The sequence below is a fragment of the Molothrus ater genome, chromosome Z (genome assembly GCF_012460135.2).
Source record: "Molothrus ater isolate BHLD 08-10-18 breed brown headed cowbird chromosome Z, BPBGC_Mater_1.1, whole genome shotgun sequence".
NCBI lineage: Eukaryota > Metazoa > Chordata > Aves > Passeriformes > Icteridae > Molothrus > Molothrus ater.
In genome coordinates, this window is record NC_050511.2 from 27265013 (window position 1) to 27278909 (window position 13897).

The 13897-nt window shown below is 36.9% G+C and overlaps 1 protein-coding gene across 1 annotated transcript in view; it reads right to left on the reverse strand.

Annotated features, from left to right (window-relative positions):
* Positions 1-13897, reverse strand: part of GLIS3 (GLIS family zinc finger 3) — a 123847-nt gene that overhangs the window by 39391 nt on the left and 70559 nt on the right. The window contains exons 4-5 of the mRNA XM_036403884.1: positions 7204-7365; positions 5679-5789 (exon numbers count right to left, since the gene is read on the reverse strand). Coding sequence (XP_036259777.1) covers positions 5679-5789; positions 7204-7365 — 273 coding nt within the window. The remainder of the gene's footprint in view (positions 1-5678; positions 5790-7203; positions 7366-13897) is intronic.

Consider the following 13897-nt stretch of genomic DNA (forward strand, 5'->3'; position numbering starts at 1 on the left):
GCTGGGGAGAGGAGAGGAGAGGAGAGGAGAGGAGAGGAGAGGAGAGGAGAGGAGAGGAGAGGAGAGGAGAGGAGAGGAGAGGAGAGGAGAGGAGAGGAGAGGAGAGGAGAGGAGAGGAGAGGAGAGGAGAGGAGAGGAGAGGAGAGGAGAGGAGAGGAGAGGAGAGGAGAGGAGAGGAGAGGAGAGGAGAGGAGAGGAGAGGAGAGGAGAGGAGAGGAGAGGAGAGGAGAGGAGAGGAGATGGCCTACAGGGAAGCTGGAGATGGACACTCTTTCAGGAACTGTATTGATAGGCAAGGGTGACTGGCTTAAAACTGAAAGAAAGTGTGTTTAAATTAAATGTCAGGGAGAAATTCTTTATTGTGAGGGTGGTGAGACATTGGGATAGGTTGTCCAGAGAAGCTGTAGATGCCCCATCCCTGGAAGAGTTCAAGACCAGGCTGGACAGGGCTTTGAGCAACCTGGTCTAGAGGGAGGTGTCCCTGCCCATGGCACGGCACTGAAATTAGATCTTCTTTAAGGCCCCTTCCAGGCCAAACCATTCTATATTCTATATGCATTATGTATTACAGGGCTCTAAGAGAGAAGAAGTGAACTTATAGAAAAGGAATATAAAATAACTAGGCTTCAGAAGAATTCAATTATTAAGATCTGCCTCTAAAGGTGAGGATTTTATATTCCCTTTTTGCTAATATGGAGGTCGCACAGTGAGAGAAGAAGAATATCTATAACATCTTTATAAGCAAGGTGTAAAGCCCCCTCAGTTCAGATGGGAACCCTCATCAAGCTCAGCAGAGACCACTTGGAAAGGGAATGCCAGTAATTGCTTTGGCCAGATGATTTAAATCCTTATCCCATTGCTTTGAGTGTGCTTCACACCTAGTATGGACTGTCTGCCCTGCTACTGGCCTCTATCACAGTGTGAAGTAGGAGTGGATATGGCTGAGGTGTCATCCTGCCTGCTTCATCTCAGCAGTGCAGTCTATCACCATTTTTCTTATTGTAATCAGGAATAGTACTCCGAAAACTTCCTACCATTGCTAGCCCATCAATCTTGGAAGAGCAATAAATGCAACAGGGAAGAAATAATGCATAAATAGCACCAGGATTAGAGAAATTCTGATTGCCTTCTGTGCTTTATTCCTGCACAGAAAAATAACACCTGAAAAAACTTCCTTCCAGTCAGATATCATAGGTAGCATCCATCTTGATTTGTGATTGGGATAATGCTTTGCTAACTTCTCGAGAGTGTCTCTTCAGACATCATTTTACATTTACTGACCAATGTAGGAAGAAATAAATCAATCTAGAAGCCCAGCACATAGCTCTTATCTTCTTCAGTCTCACCACTCCCTCCATTCCTTAGTGATTTGGTACATGTGCCATGTAAACTACAATTTGTAAAAATCTTGATCATGTCTAGATAATTTTCAGAAATATCCTTTGGACCGCTTTTCCTGAAGCTATGCCTCTATGATATTTTATTTCTGTCAGAGAGAGTACAAAAATTTTTGTTCCAGAAAAATAAACATAATTCCTGTGTTAGGCTGAAAGTAAGTAGTGACATAGGAGTATCGCTGAGTATCTGCTGAGGTGTTAACCTATCTGGTCAGCTGAATCTTTGTATAGGTTCCTCCAGACCCATTTAAATGATCTAAGATAGTACAGGTTTACAGGACAGACAGCTTTTAGAGACAGTTGTCAGGTAAGCATTCAAAGGGTTCAAAGCTTCTCTAAGTAATATATCTGACTCATAAATAAATTAAATAAAAGTACCAAGACATGATCTGGCCACATAGAACTGCCAAGAAATCACAAGCTGGTCAGCTGAATAAAGAAATTATTTGGTATAAATCATCCTTCAATTCAAAGTCCAGACTAAGACTTTGCATTCCCTTTAGCTGGTCTTGTTTATGTCAACTGTTCAAATTATCTCTTCCTTTTTTCACAAAGATGGAGCTAACTAGCTGTATCTTTAATTATTTCACTTTCTTTTAATTTCAAAGAAACAATATTTTAAATCTGTCAGTTTCAGGGGGTTTTTTTTGGCAGGACAGATAGCCTTAAAGTACTGTTATAGATGACAATGGTTATTCACTGGTACAGATAAAATTAAAACTATCCAAAAGCATAGCCACTGCATTGTTCACTTGAGGAGGTCAATGTTACTAAATTGATTTTATCTTTGCCTAACAGCTGCACAAATTCAGAACTTTTTGTCCTCTTAAAATTATCTCTCATCTGTTTGAAAATGCACTTTTTTAAAAAGAGAAAACCTTTAAGAAAGGCAATAGATATTCATGACAAGATCTACAAAGCCAGTGGAGAGTCCATTCCATTACATTCACAGTGGGAATTGCACTTCAGTATTTGAAAGTGAATTAAATATTTTCTTCAGATTTACAAACACAGATTTCTTCAGCATGACTGCTACAGAAGTAGCAAATTACTTTTCCTGGTATACTTGAATGGAAAAGACAATGATCCCATACTTGTACAAGGCTGAGTTCTATCTTACACAACAAATAGATCTTCATGAAGACCATAACAGTGGTATTGACCTTCTATACAGACTTCAAACCCCTGGGTCTCTCTCACAAAGAAGGCTGAGGGAGTTGGGCCTGTTCACCTTGAGAAGAGATGACTGAGAGGGGATCTCTTCAACACTGTATGTCTCTGAAGGGAGGGTGTCAGAGGCTTTTCTCACCAGTGCCACACAATAGGACAAGAGGCAACAGGCAGAAACTGATGCACAGGAAATTGCACACCAGGAACACCACGAAGAACTTCTTCACTGTGAGTGTGACTGAGCACTGGGACAGATTGCCCAGAGAAGCCAAGGAGTCTCCCTCGTTGGGAATATTCAAGAACTGTCTCACACAATCCTGTGCAATGTGCTCTGGGATGACAGAGCAGGGAGGTTGGACCAGATGACCACTGTGGCCCCCTCCAAACTGTGCTTATGTGATCCAGCAGCATGGGATCTGGATTTTGTTAATGATACAATATGGACAAGATAATGAGTAAAATTATTCTAAGGATATGCGTAGAACAGAGCAACATTTTACTCTTATCAAGGACAGAAGAACAGAACAGCAAAGCCTTGGAGAAATAGATTAAGGATGTAACTTCACAAGTAGAACCCATGCAAAACACAAGCAGGATGCCAGCTCAGCTCTGCAAGGCTAACAAAGCTGAAGTTATGAAAAAAATTATATTGCACTTACTGAAAAATGGGGGCTGAGGAACAGCCCAAGAGGACATGGGACATTGAAGACAGACCCCAAGGAACCTATGAGGACTTTTGACAAGAGATGAGACTATGTAAAATAAAGTAAAACATATACATCCAGTAAGGGGGGAAAGCTAATGCATATGTGATCATTTCTGTAAGATAAACACCCTGTTTACCCGACACGCAGGCATTCAATTGGAGACAGGATCCTCCAGGTGTCCAGCAACTGCCTGCTCCCTAATACTCAAAACTATGTTAGAAAGCTTCTATCCAGCTGCTGTGGTATCACAATGTTCCATAATTTCATTTTCATTACCTTCAATAAAAGTTTTTAGTTTTTACAAACTAAAAGAGCTATGGATTCTTCATTTTCAATACACTACCATCAGTTCACAGATGAAAGACATTTGTGCTTTACTGAAATCAAAAAATTGTAGCCACTGAAAATAGGCTTACTTGTCTAGCCAGCTTACAAAAACATCTTGTAAATTGTTGTCCTTTCAAAGCTGAAATGAGAACAAGATTAAAAAGAGAACACATTTCAAAAGTAATTGTAGTTGAGGGGCATGTTGTACATTAACATTCCTCTCAGCATCACTTTAATCTCTCATTTTGGGAGCTTTCATTCAGTGACTTCCTGCCTTAGATGAAATTGCATCTATCTTCCCAATGAAAAGATGAAATCCTGGCAGAGTCAGCAATTTTTCCTTTTAAAACTATGATAGCAAACACTGCTTTTTACCCCACCAAAATATTTTAAAATGACAGACAGAATGATGTACACATCTCTATATGATGTATAGAGATTATACCTAAAATGTTTTACTAAATATTTTCAGCATCTGTTCCCAGATATTTGCATGGTATTTGTGTAGATGTTTGCCCTAATTTTTATGAATGATTTTTAAAAATACACAAAGATGATTAAAGCGGGCATGACTATCTTTATTCTCGCATGGCTCTGCTTTCCTTTGAAGAGTAAATGAAATTTTATTGTATCCAATAAATTACTTTTAATAAATCCATTTGTGCTGGGATCTTCTTGGTATATTGGATTTCATGCCATTACCTGGTCAGATTCCCAATTAAATTTAGTATTTAGTGGATAACTAAGGGTTGGCAAGTGAAGGGGAACAGTGACTGCATTACAGATTTCCAGAAAAATAATTTTGCCTTGTATGGTAAGTCATAGACACATACCAACAGAAGTTGCTTAAAATAATTCAGAGGTGGAAATTTACCTCTATCCCATTGCATAATCCCATCTTAGAGAGCCAAGGAAAGAGTCAAATCTTTGAAGAAACATCTACAGAATCCGGGGTGAAGACTCAGTGTAAACATCAGCACAGCACATAAGATCCTACTCTTACAAATATACTTCATCCTGCTATTTAAGTCTAGGCAACATCAAAGATACATTTACAGGTACAGTCTTGGAGAGTCAGCAACTTAAGATGACACAATAATGTCACTTGGTATGCAGAGGGAGGTTAAAGAGAGGATTAAAGCCAGTCAGGCACGATATATTAAAGGAATTCATGACTAACGGGGTGTGACAGCAAAGGGTTTCATTCTTTTCAACAGAAAAGATCCCTAGGGCTTGAAGTATTAGTCCACTGTGCCTTTATCACCATGGAATTTTTATAGTTATTTTTATGGTTGTTTTTGATGAATTCACATTTTCATAACTACCTTTTTGGCATTAAGCCAATTTTCACTTTTAATTAAATCCATAAATAACCTTAATTCTTCATTAAAATGTTTGTTGTTCTTATTTTTCATAATTATTACTGTCAGGAAATATTTCAAATACCAAAGCATAATGTTAGTTAGTAATTATAACTTTACAAAGGTCCAGTAACTACCTATGTTGTACCTTGTAAACATTATGCCAGTGATTAATAGGAGCTATGATGAAAATGCTCAAAAAGAATTTCCTTAGGTAGCAACTCAGCTCCTTAGAAATGCACTTATACATATAAACAGTTCATGATTCATGGACTTGACAACCACAGGGAATCAGCATTGTGAAATATCTTGGTAGTATTGGAAGTATCTGGAATAATGAAATACAATTTAGAGCTTAGTCCCACATACTGCCCTCAAAATCCATCCTTCCATCTGAGACTGGCCATTATTTTGTAATACTGTGTTTTTACCAAGTGGCAGAATTTGACACCAAGAATTTATGTTTGCAAAAATTATTTTTACTTGCCTTGTTGTGTTTGTTAAGTGATTAACAACTACAGAAGAAAACATAAAGCATTAAACCATTAAGTCAGAGATGAAATTATCTACATACAAACCACACCAATCTATTTACTCTTTTTTATCATTTAAAGCCTGAAATCAACCGAAGTACTTGAAGATGCATTGAAACATCTAATATTATAACTGCTTTCTTCACATAAACTTTGAACTGGTCAAGACAGCAGAAAAATCACCTTTTTCCTGACTTGTTGATCTTTGAAAGAATGGGCTTTCACATGTTTTCTCAGGGAACTGGGATCTGTGTATCGCTTAGTACATCCTGGAATCTCACATGCATAAGGTTTCTAAATAAAAAAAAAGGAAAAAAATGATAAAGTTACTGTTATATCACAGATTATTTTAACTCAAGAGAATACTTTTTGAGCCTTGGGATGCTACAAACCACATTACTACAGAACAGAAACATTGTACATTATTACACGCAGAAAGCTTCACAATTTGTTAGAAAAGGAAAGGATGAAGTAAAGTTTTAAAGGAAGACAAACATAAGGAAAGTTTTCATTACAGCACCTTTCATGATTACCTTTTTTTTTCTTAGTAGTACAAGGAATATTGCTAGATATACTTACAATTTTTCCACCCTCAGAGCAATCTTTGACTTAATCAGAAATTACAGTCTTTAGTGAATCAGGTAAAGAAACTGCAGTAAAGGCCCAGAAAGACTGTTTAGGATTATAGAAGGATCCGCTTCAGAAAAAGAGAACAAGAAAAAGTGTTAGTTTACTATATTACAAAGAAGGCAAGCAAAACCCCAACCAAGCATTGAACACTGAAGTTTCAAAAGTATTACACAAAAAACCCCATTTTAATGTGAAGTACTGACCAACTCCTTCAGCTCGCATTTTCTAATAATATTTCATTTTAGAAAAATACCTATAAAATACCCTGTAATACCTTTATAGTTTTCTTAAAAGAATGCCCAATAAATCTAACTCATATAAATATCTCATATTGCCTGTTCTAAGCTGTCTGTCTTGCCTGAAGACTTGTAGGTTCACAATACTAAGTATTAAATGAACATTAGGTCCAACTGTTTCCTGGAAGTAGCTATTCAGCAATTAATTCACTTATGTTCTATAAAGAATTTCTGAAAACACGTTGTGCAAATTATTAAGTTGCCAGCCATAGTTTTGACTATTCAAAATGGATAATTTACTTTTTTAAACAGCCATTAAATTCAAATAGCATTGTTTTAATTGTATGTCTGGACTTCCGACCTTTGGAAACTATCTCTGAGAAAACACAAAATTTCTTTTCTGAAACAGAGGTTTTAAAACAAATCTCTGCTATCACTCAAATTTACCAGGGACAATCTGTTGGCACAAAAATTTTTAAATTTACGAAATAATTTTCTCTCTTGACTTTCTGGTACATGCTCCACCTTTAACTTTTCACCAGAGAAAAGCACCTTATATTGCAGAGGGCTTCAGTTTCCCTAAAGATCAACTAAGTGGGAGAAAGCTACTGTTCTACCTGCAGCAAAGACCATGGAACCTGTGGTCTTTTTATCAACCTGCCTGGGTCCATCTTCTTGCATGCTTAGATGACCGGGTCACCTCTGAGGCAGCTCCAACAGCCCCATCAGACTGTCCACCCTTCTGCCTCTAAGGTTATGGGCTACCTGCTGCCACCAAGCTGGAGGAAAGGAGCAGATGTTCTAATGTTCAGAGGGCTGCAATGGGACTTCTGTGTCCTTACAGTGTCCAAGTGTGTCCTCTGGTGCTTGGCACGGTCGCTGGAGTTGCTGAATGCTTTCTGGCAGCCAGGGTGCTGGCAAAGGTACGGCTTTTCACCCGTATGGCTCCTTAAGTGAATCTTGAGATTTTCTAGTCTGGAAAAGGCTTTCTTGCAACCCTCAAACTAGAAAAGAGAAAGAAATTATTTGGAAGGAAAGCACACACAGTAAACTGCAACAGCAAACACTGAACAGAAAGAAGGGTAAAAGGTCATGCAGAGACCTCCAGCCAGCTATGGCTGGGTAGCTCTGCAGGGCCTGGCTTCTCAGGGTGGGTGTTGCTATCCTCCTTGCGTGTGGCTGAATTAGGAGGGTATGTCCTACATTTTGCAGATGGCACACTGAGACCGAAAGGGACCAGCCAGCTGAGAGTGCAGCACCTGCCTGGGAAAGGCAGCACGAGCTGAATCTCCTCCCTGTGGCACACAGAGCAAAATGGTCACTGTGGGGTTCTCAAGACTACTGCTAGCTATCCTTGTCTCAGCTCCAGGCTTCTCTGGATATTAGCAACTCAGCATAACAGAGGCTTCTCTCAGAACCAGCCCAACCTACAGAACATCCTCAAAAAAAGACGAAAAAAATTTGGATCACTTAATTTTAAGCACATCTTTTGGATTACTGCAAAAAAAAGCATTACAAGTTCGAAGAATAAAGTATAACACACTACCTATAAACCAGCACTATTAAAATTAAGCTTAAGAAAGTAAAGCTTGATCCAGAGGATGAACCACGCCTGCTATACCATAATTGTAATTTATCCTTCCTACACATGCACTTCAGAAAATATCTCGACCCATGAAATTTTTTATTTATATTCCATCCCTTTATCCAAAACAAAGCAGTGCTTTTCGGATTATCCAGTTTTGATCACTGAACATTAATTTATGCTTTTAAATAGTGTCACCTTTATGTTTACAGAGCTTTAGCATGCATACAAAACATAGTTGCAACAGTAGAAATATTTTTGCTTTTAAGGATATATTTTTAGAAAATATTACAGGATAAAAAAAATAAGATACACCAATATATCTTAAAATTGCCTTGATAAAAACATCACTTTTTCTCTAGGAAAAAGTAAAGAGTGGAGACGGCATAAAAACATGGGAGCTAAAAAACGGATATAAGAAATTAATCACAAAAGCTGTGCAATTATAGAATGGTTTGGGTTGGAAAGGATCTAAAAGATCTTTTAGTTCCAACCCCCCTGCCAGGAGTAGGTAGACCTGTTAGAACAGGCTACTCAATGCTCTATCCAGCCTTGGCTTGAATGCTTTCAGGGCTGAGACAACTTCTCTGGGCAACCTGTGCCAGGGTCTCACAGTAAATCTCTTCCTAACATCTAATAAAATTGCACTCTTTCAGTTTTGAGCCTTCAAAAAATGACCCTCAAGAACTAAAATAATTCAAGACCACATCTGTTAAAATGAGAAAGAAATCTACTGATTAGCCTATCTTATACAGACAAGTTATTATTTTGTATTAACATCATTAAAGAACAAACATACATTCTAATGACTGTAACTATGCTGTACATGAGAATAATTTTAGTATCTCAAGAAGTCATTAATTTTATAGGGTACAACTCAGACCAAAGAACAAGTTGTAGAAACATGATTCTGTTTTGTTTATTTTGCAGGTTATTAAACTTTGAATTTTTAAGTATGTAAATGAATTTAAACATGTAAATATTATTTATATGGCTGTAAAATTACCATTAATTTTAGATAGGCAGAAATGTTTAAGTAAGCAGAACTGGGGAATCTTAACATACAGATTTTAGAATTATTATTTCTGAAGACTTCTGCATTGCTCAGTATAAATTGGAAGAAAGGACAGTTCCCTCTTCCCCCCACAGCCTTAAATTACTGTCTGGCCTATTAACAAGGCAATATATAGATGTGTATTGCTGGAAAGGTCATTCTAGCAAAACAATCTACAAGCCTGTATTATTAAGACAACCATCCTTACTAACAGTTAATGAATGTTTCTTCTATAAATCAAATTTCTTAAAGCCTTGGGTCCTTAAGACAAAAGGAATGAAAAGATAATCTTCTCAACAACACAGAACATACTTTCTATCTGGATAAAAATATTTCAGTGAAAGTATAACAGACAAGACAGGATCACTTATGGGGGAAAAAAAGTCAAGTAGTTGATAAATGTTTTAGAAATGGGACTCATAGTTTTCTAAGGTATTAACTGTTGTAGTCACTTAAGTATATGGCATACCTTGGCATTCTGAATCTGTTTAACAATCCCAAACATATCCTGATTAAACCAGACTTTTTGCAAATCTTACGTGAAATTAATTGTGCAATGTTTTCCTAAACTGCAATACAGAAATCAGTTACTGAGCTTCTATTTTTACTGCTGCATGCAAATTGAAACCATTAAGTAGCTCATATGGAAAATTCCTCTCTGTACTTCCTAAAGTCCTTTTTAAAATATGTTCATGTTTACTTTCTGCTTTTATAAGGACAATTATGAAAAGGAAGAAACAATATATTTAAAGGGAATGGTAAAGCATATCAACAGAAAAAAATCACAGTTTTATGACTTTAAAACATTCATGTTCTCATGAGTGCACTGTTCATCCTTGTTCACACAGAGATGATGTTCAGCATACCAAACAACCCTCCTGTAAAATGACAATATAATTTCATAAGTTATATAAAATAATCTGTGCAACACAAAAAGCCCTGCTGGATGCACCATACATTTCTGAGCCCTTACTGGAATTCATGTAATACATTTAGACTTTTGAACTGTAGAACAGCATGGTAATGCCTGTGTGAGTACTTCAGTAGCAGATAGTCAGTGGCCAAGTGACAAAGAAATTAGTCAGTTTTCTCTGCAAAAGGAACTGTTCTGATTATCTCAGTTGATCACTAGTATAGCAAGGATTGAAGAACTTGTTCTGGCAGACATCTGTCTGAGCTCTGATACATTTGCTGAAAAGTATGCAGCCTTCATATAAAAGTGAAACACAGTCAACATAGCTTCTTCTTAATCCAGTATCTAATAATATCAGGTATTAAATATATTCACGTTTTCCTGTCTGAATAGGTTTTGCTTCAGCACCAAGGCAGTATATTTTCTTTTGTCATTCTTCTGCTGTATTAACATTATAAGCAATGTAAAAAGTAACTTTTTTTTATTCGAGGTATTTTCTGTTATCAAGTAATTTAACCTTCTCTTAAACAATTTATACATATCAAAAGTATTTGCTTTCTCCCTATACACAATGCTTTCTCAGACTTCCTTCAAAATTGATTCCAAACCTCCAAAAAATGAAAGGAAATGAATTACTTTTAGAAATACTGACACCTGAACAATACTTCATTTTACAGAAATGTTTAATCCAGTATACAATATAATGTTACTCTCCTCAAGTTTTGGCTTTTAATATCTTTTTTCATCTGAAACAGTTATACAGTGATCTGCAAATATTTCTAAGCATCACTGTTTGTGGCAAAGGATCATCTTTTATTTTTTGAACGGTGAAGAATCAGCATTTCCCTTCTCCATTGTCATGTGTGAGAAAATATTTATGGGATATTACAATGAATACATTTAATTACATGTTCCTCATCTGGTCTGTCTCTAAGCTTACTGGGAGAGGGTTAGTTTTCCTTTTTAAATTTGATTTTGCTAAACATTAGTCTGCCTATAACCACTAAATTGCAGCAGCTGGCTTTCTATGTACAAGAGCTAGCTATTGTCCACACAAAATCTCAGTAACAAACCTAGATACTTCAGGGACAGAATTTATTTTTTCTTCAGTAAAACTGAATGCATGTCTCAGGCAAGAAGCAAAAGAGACTGAGAGCCCCTTCGAAAGGCTCTGGTATAGGGAAACACATGAGCTACATCCAAATGACCTCAGAAAGTTTGATATGGCAAGAGCTTGATGGAGCAGTGAAGAACTATTCAAATCTCTGCCAATCTGACTTGGGGGAAGTCAAGCCAACCCTAAGTACACACAGAGGACATATTAACCAAGTGGTTCAAATGCATGCCCAGAGTTGGGAAATACCAGCTCATTTGGCTTAGTAACCTGTCAGTCATGGGGAACATTTCATGATGCAAAATGAGAAGAAAAATGTGCACCCAGAAACTAAGATACATATCAGAGGGGAGAAATTCCTCACTGATTTTAAAAGGTCAACAAGATAAGAAAATTTAACCTAGCAAAAATACTTTCCATGAAAAACCAAAATAAAATAATACACATCTCTACCTTCCATACCTCTTTTTCATTAAGCGCAATGGACACCAGTGGTGTCCAAGGATACATGGTACCATAACTGTGGGACTGGATTTTTCCCCTTGTATCCACACAGGTAAGAAAACCAGCAGTTTCAAAGATATACAGCTCAAATCATACTCAGCTCTTTTTTTTTTTTGCCACTCAATGCATGGCAAACCCACATTAATGCAGGACTGATTGCACATGACCACATAGACACATGCTCTAAAAACTCACACAATATGATTTGGTCCCCTTCTGACTACTTCTGCATATTCTGCTGGGATATAAAATACATTATCAATATTTCAGTGGAGACCTACCAATGTTAGGTGTTCAGGTAACATGAATAAAACTCCCTTTTTTACTTATTCCAGGATCATCCTAGCCTTCTTTAAGTCATAGCATTTTACAGAGGGTTTTGGTAACAGTTGGTAGGATTAAATTCCAACTCAGACTTTTTTCTAGGCACAATTTCTCATATTGTAATTATAAGCTATATGACTTCATTTCTGCTTACATTTCTTTGCATTTGGCTGATTTACTATGTGCCTTTTGATAATGCGATAATCCAGGAAAAGCAATGAGATCATCTCTGTCAATGGGATATTCTCAGTATCTGTTTCTCTACTAGTCCATGTTAAAAGTACAAACTTTGTTTAACTACTTAGGACCACTATTCTGAGAACAAGTGAAGTACTCTACATCTAGTATGTGCCCTTCTAATAAAATTTAATACAAAAAACTTAAAATCATAGAACTATGGACTTTTTTACGTTGGAAAAGACCCTTCAGATCGAGCCCAGCCATTACCCCAGCACTGCCAAATCCACGACTAAACCATGTCACCAAGCACCACATCTACAAGTCTTCTTATTATCTCCAGGGATGGTGACTCTACCACTGACCTGAGCAGTCTCTTCCAATGCTTGACAACTTTTTCAGTGAAGAATTTTTTGCTAATATCAAATTTAATCCCTCCCTGGCACAGCTTGGAAGTTATTTTCTTTCATTCTAACATTTGTTACTTGGAAGAAGAGAGGGACACCTACCCCAGAACACTGTATTGACTCATATAATGTATTGATCCATACCTGGTTTGCAAGCAAATCACTGTCTGAGATTGGCTTGACAAGCTGCTTGACTTGCTTACTTTTGTAATATTTGTAAACTGACCATAAGCATGACAAGCAGAAATTTTAAATCTTAAACTTTGAAGGGAGATATCTCAATAAAAATATAAGCCATTCCTAGATTTCAGGAAATGCTGTCATACATGAATGCATATGTGCAAATGGAAGGAATGGTATTCTTAAAAACTATCTAGGAAAAAATAAATCTAGAGTTGTGTATACATAAGGTCCCAAAACAAATCTTTGAATTACTCAATAGCCATGCAGCATTTTCTAAGATTCATTAGCAGCTAAAAGGCATATTAATTATTTAGCAATGTCCATCTGCCACTTAATTTTGAATGCTTTGAAATGCTGACCATATAGGTTCTTCTGTGTCAGCATCAAGGCAGGTGGTATGACAAGGACAAGGTATCTCTCCACAGCTTTGTATTTATCACAAAAACAGATGTAAAAGCTGTTCCTTATAGGGCTTTCAAACAAAACCAATGCATTTCAAGCATTAATTAATCGCCGTGTAACCATTTTCCTTCCTCAACAGTATTAGCAGGGTGCCGCTCTGCAAAAGAAGTGTTTCCAAAAAAATGAGAGTAAGACCTCATGTGAAAACCTTTTAAAAAGCTTTTTATATCCCTAGACTCTCCAGCCTAGCAATCTTGTGAATGCACATAATTAGTGTCAGACATCATTCAAACTGCTGACATCAGGCACTCACTGAGAAGGAGGCTGCAGCCACAGCTGAGATTTAAAGGCCCAGGTTCATCTAAAGCAAAATGAGTATTGTGCTTTTAACCCTTGAAGTGTTTAAATGGGGAAAATGTAGCATTCAGAGCAGCACTTCACCTTAGTGCCTATCTGAACAGAACACATTGGTGTGTTAGAACATTAATGTGGTATCTGAATGCTTTGGTGAATGCACTAGCTTATATAAAGTCATATATTTTCCTCAAAACTATGCACAGCCTGGCATTTATTTTTGCTTTTACCCTTAGACTTATGAAATTATTCAATGTCTTGGAAGTTATTGTTCCAGTAAATAATGACAGATTATGTTTATATGCGTTACACAGATTATAGGAGATATTTCTTTACCCAGTCTTTCAATGACAATTTGGTCTATAGGTAATTACTTTTTCATTCCTCTTAAAAAAAAAAAAAAGGTTCCTTTCACCACAATATCCTCACTTCATGTTTTTCTGGTAGATTCCTTAAATTTTATGATCCAGCATGCATAAATATAAATGCGAACAAAAGATAATTACAGACCATGACAAA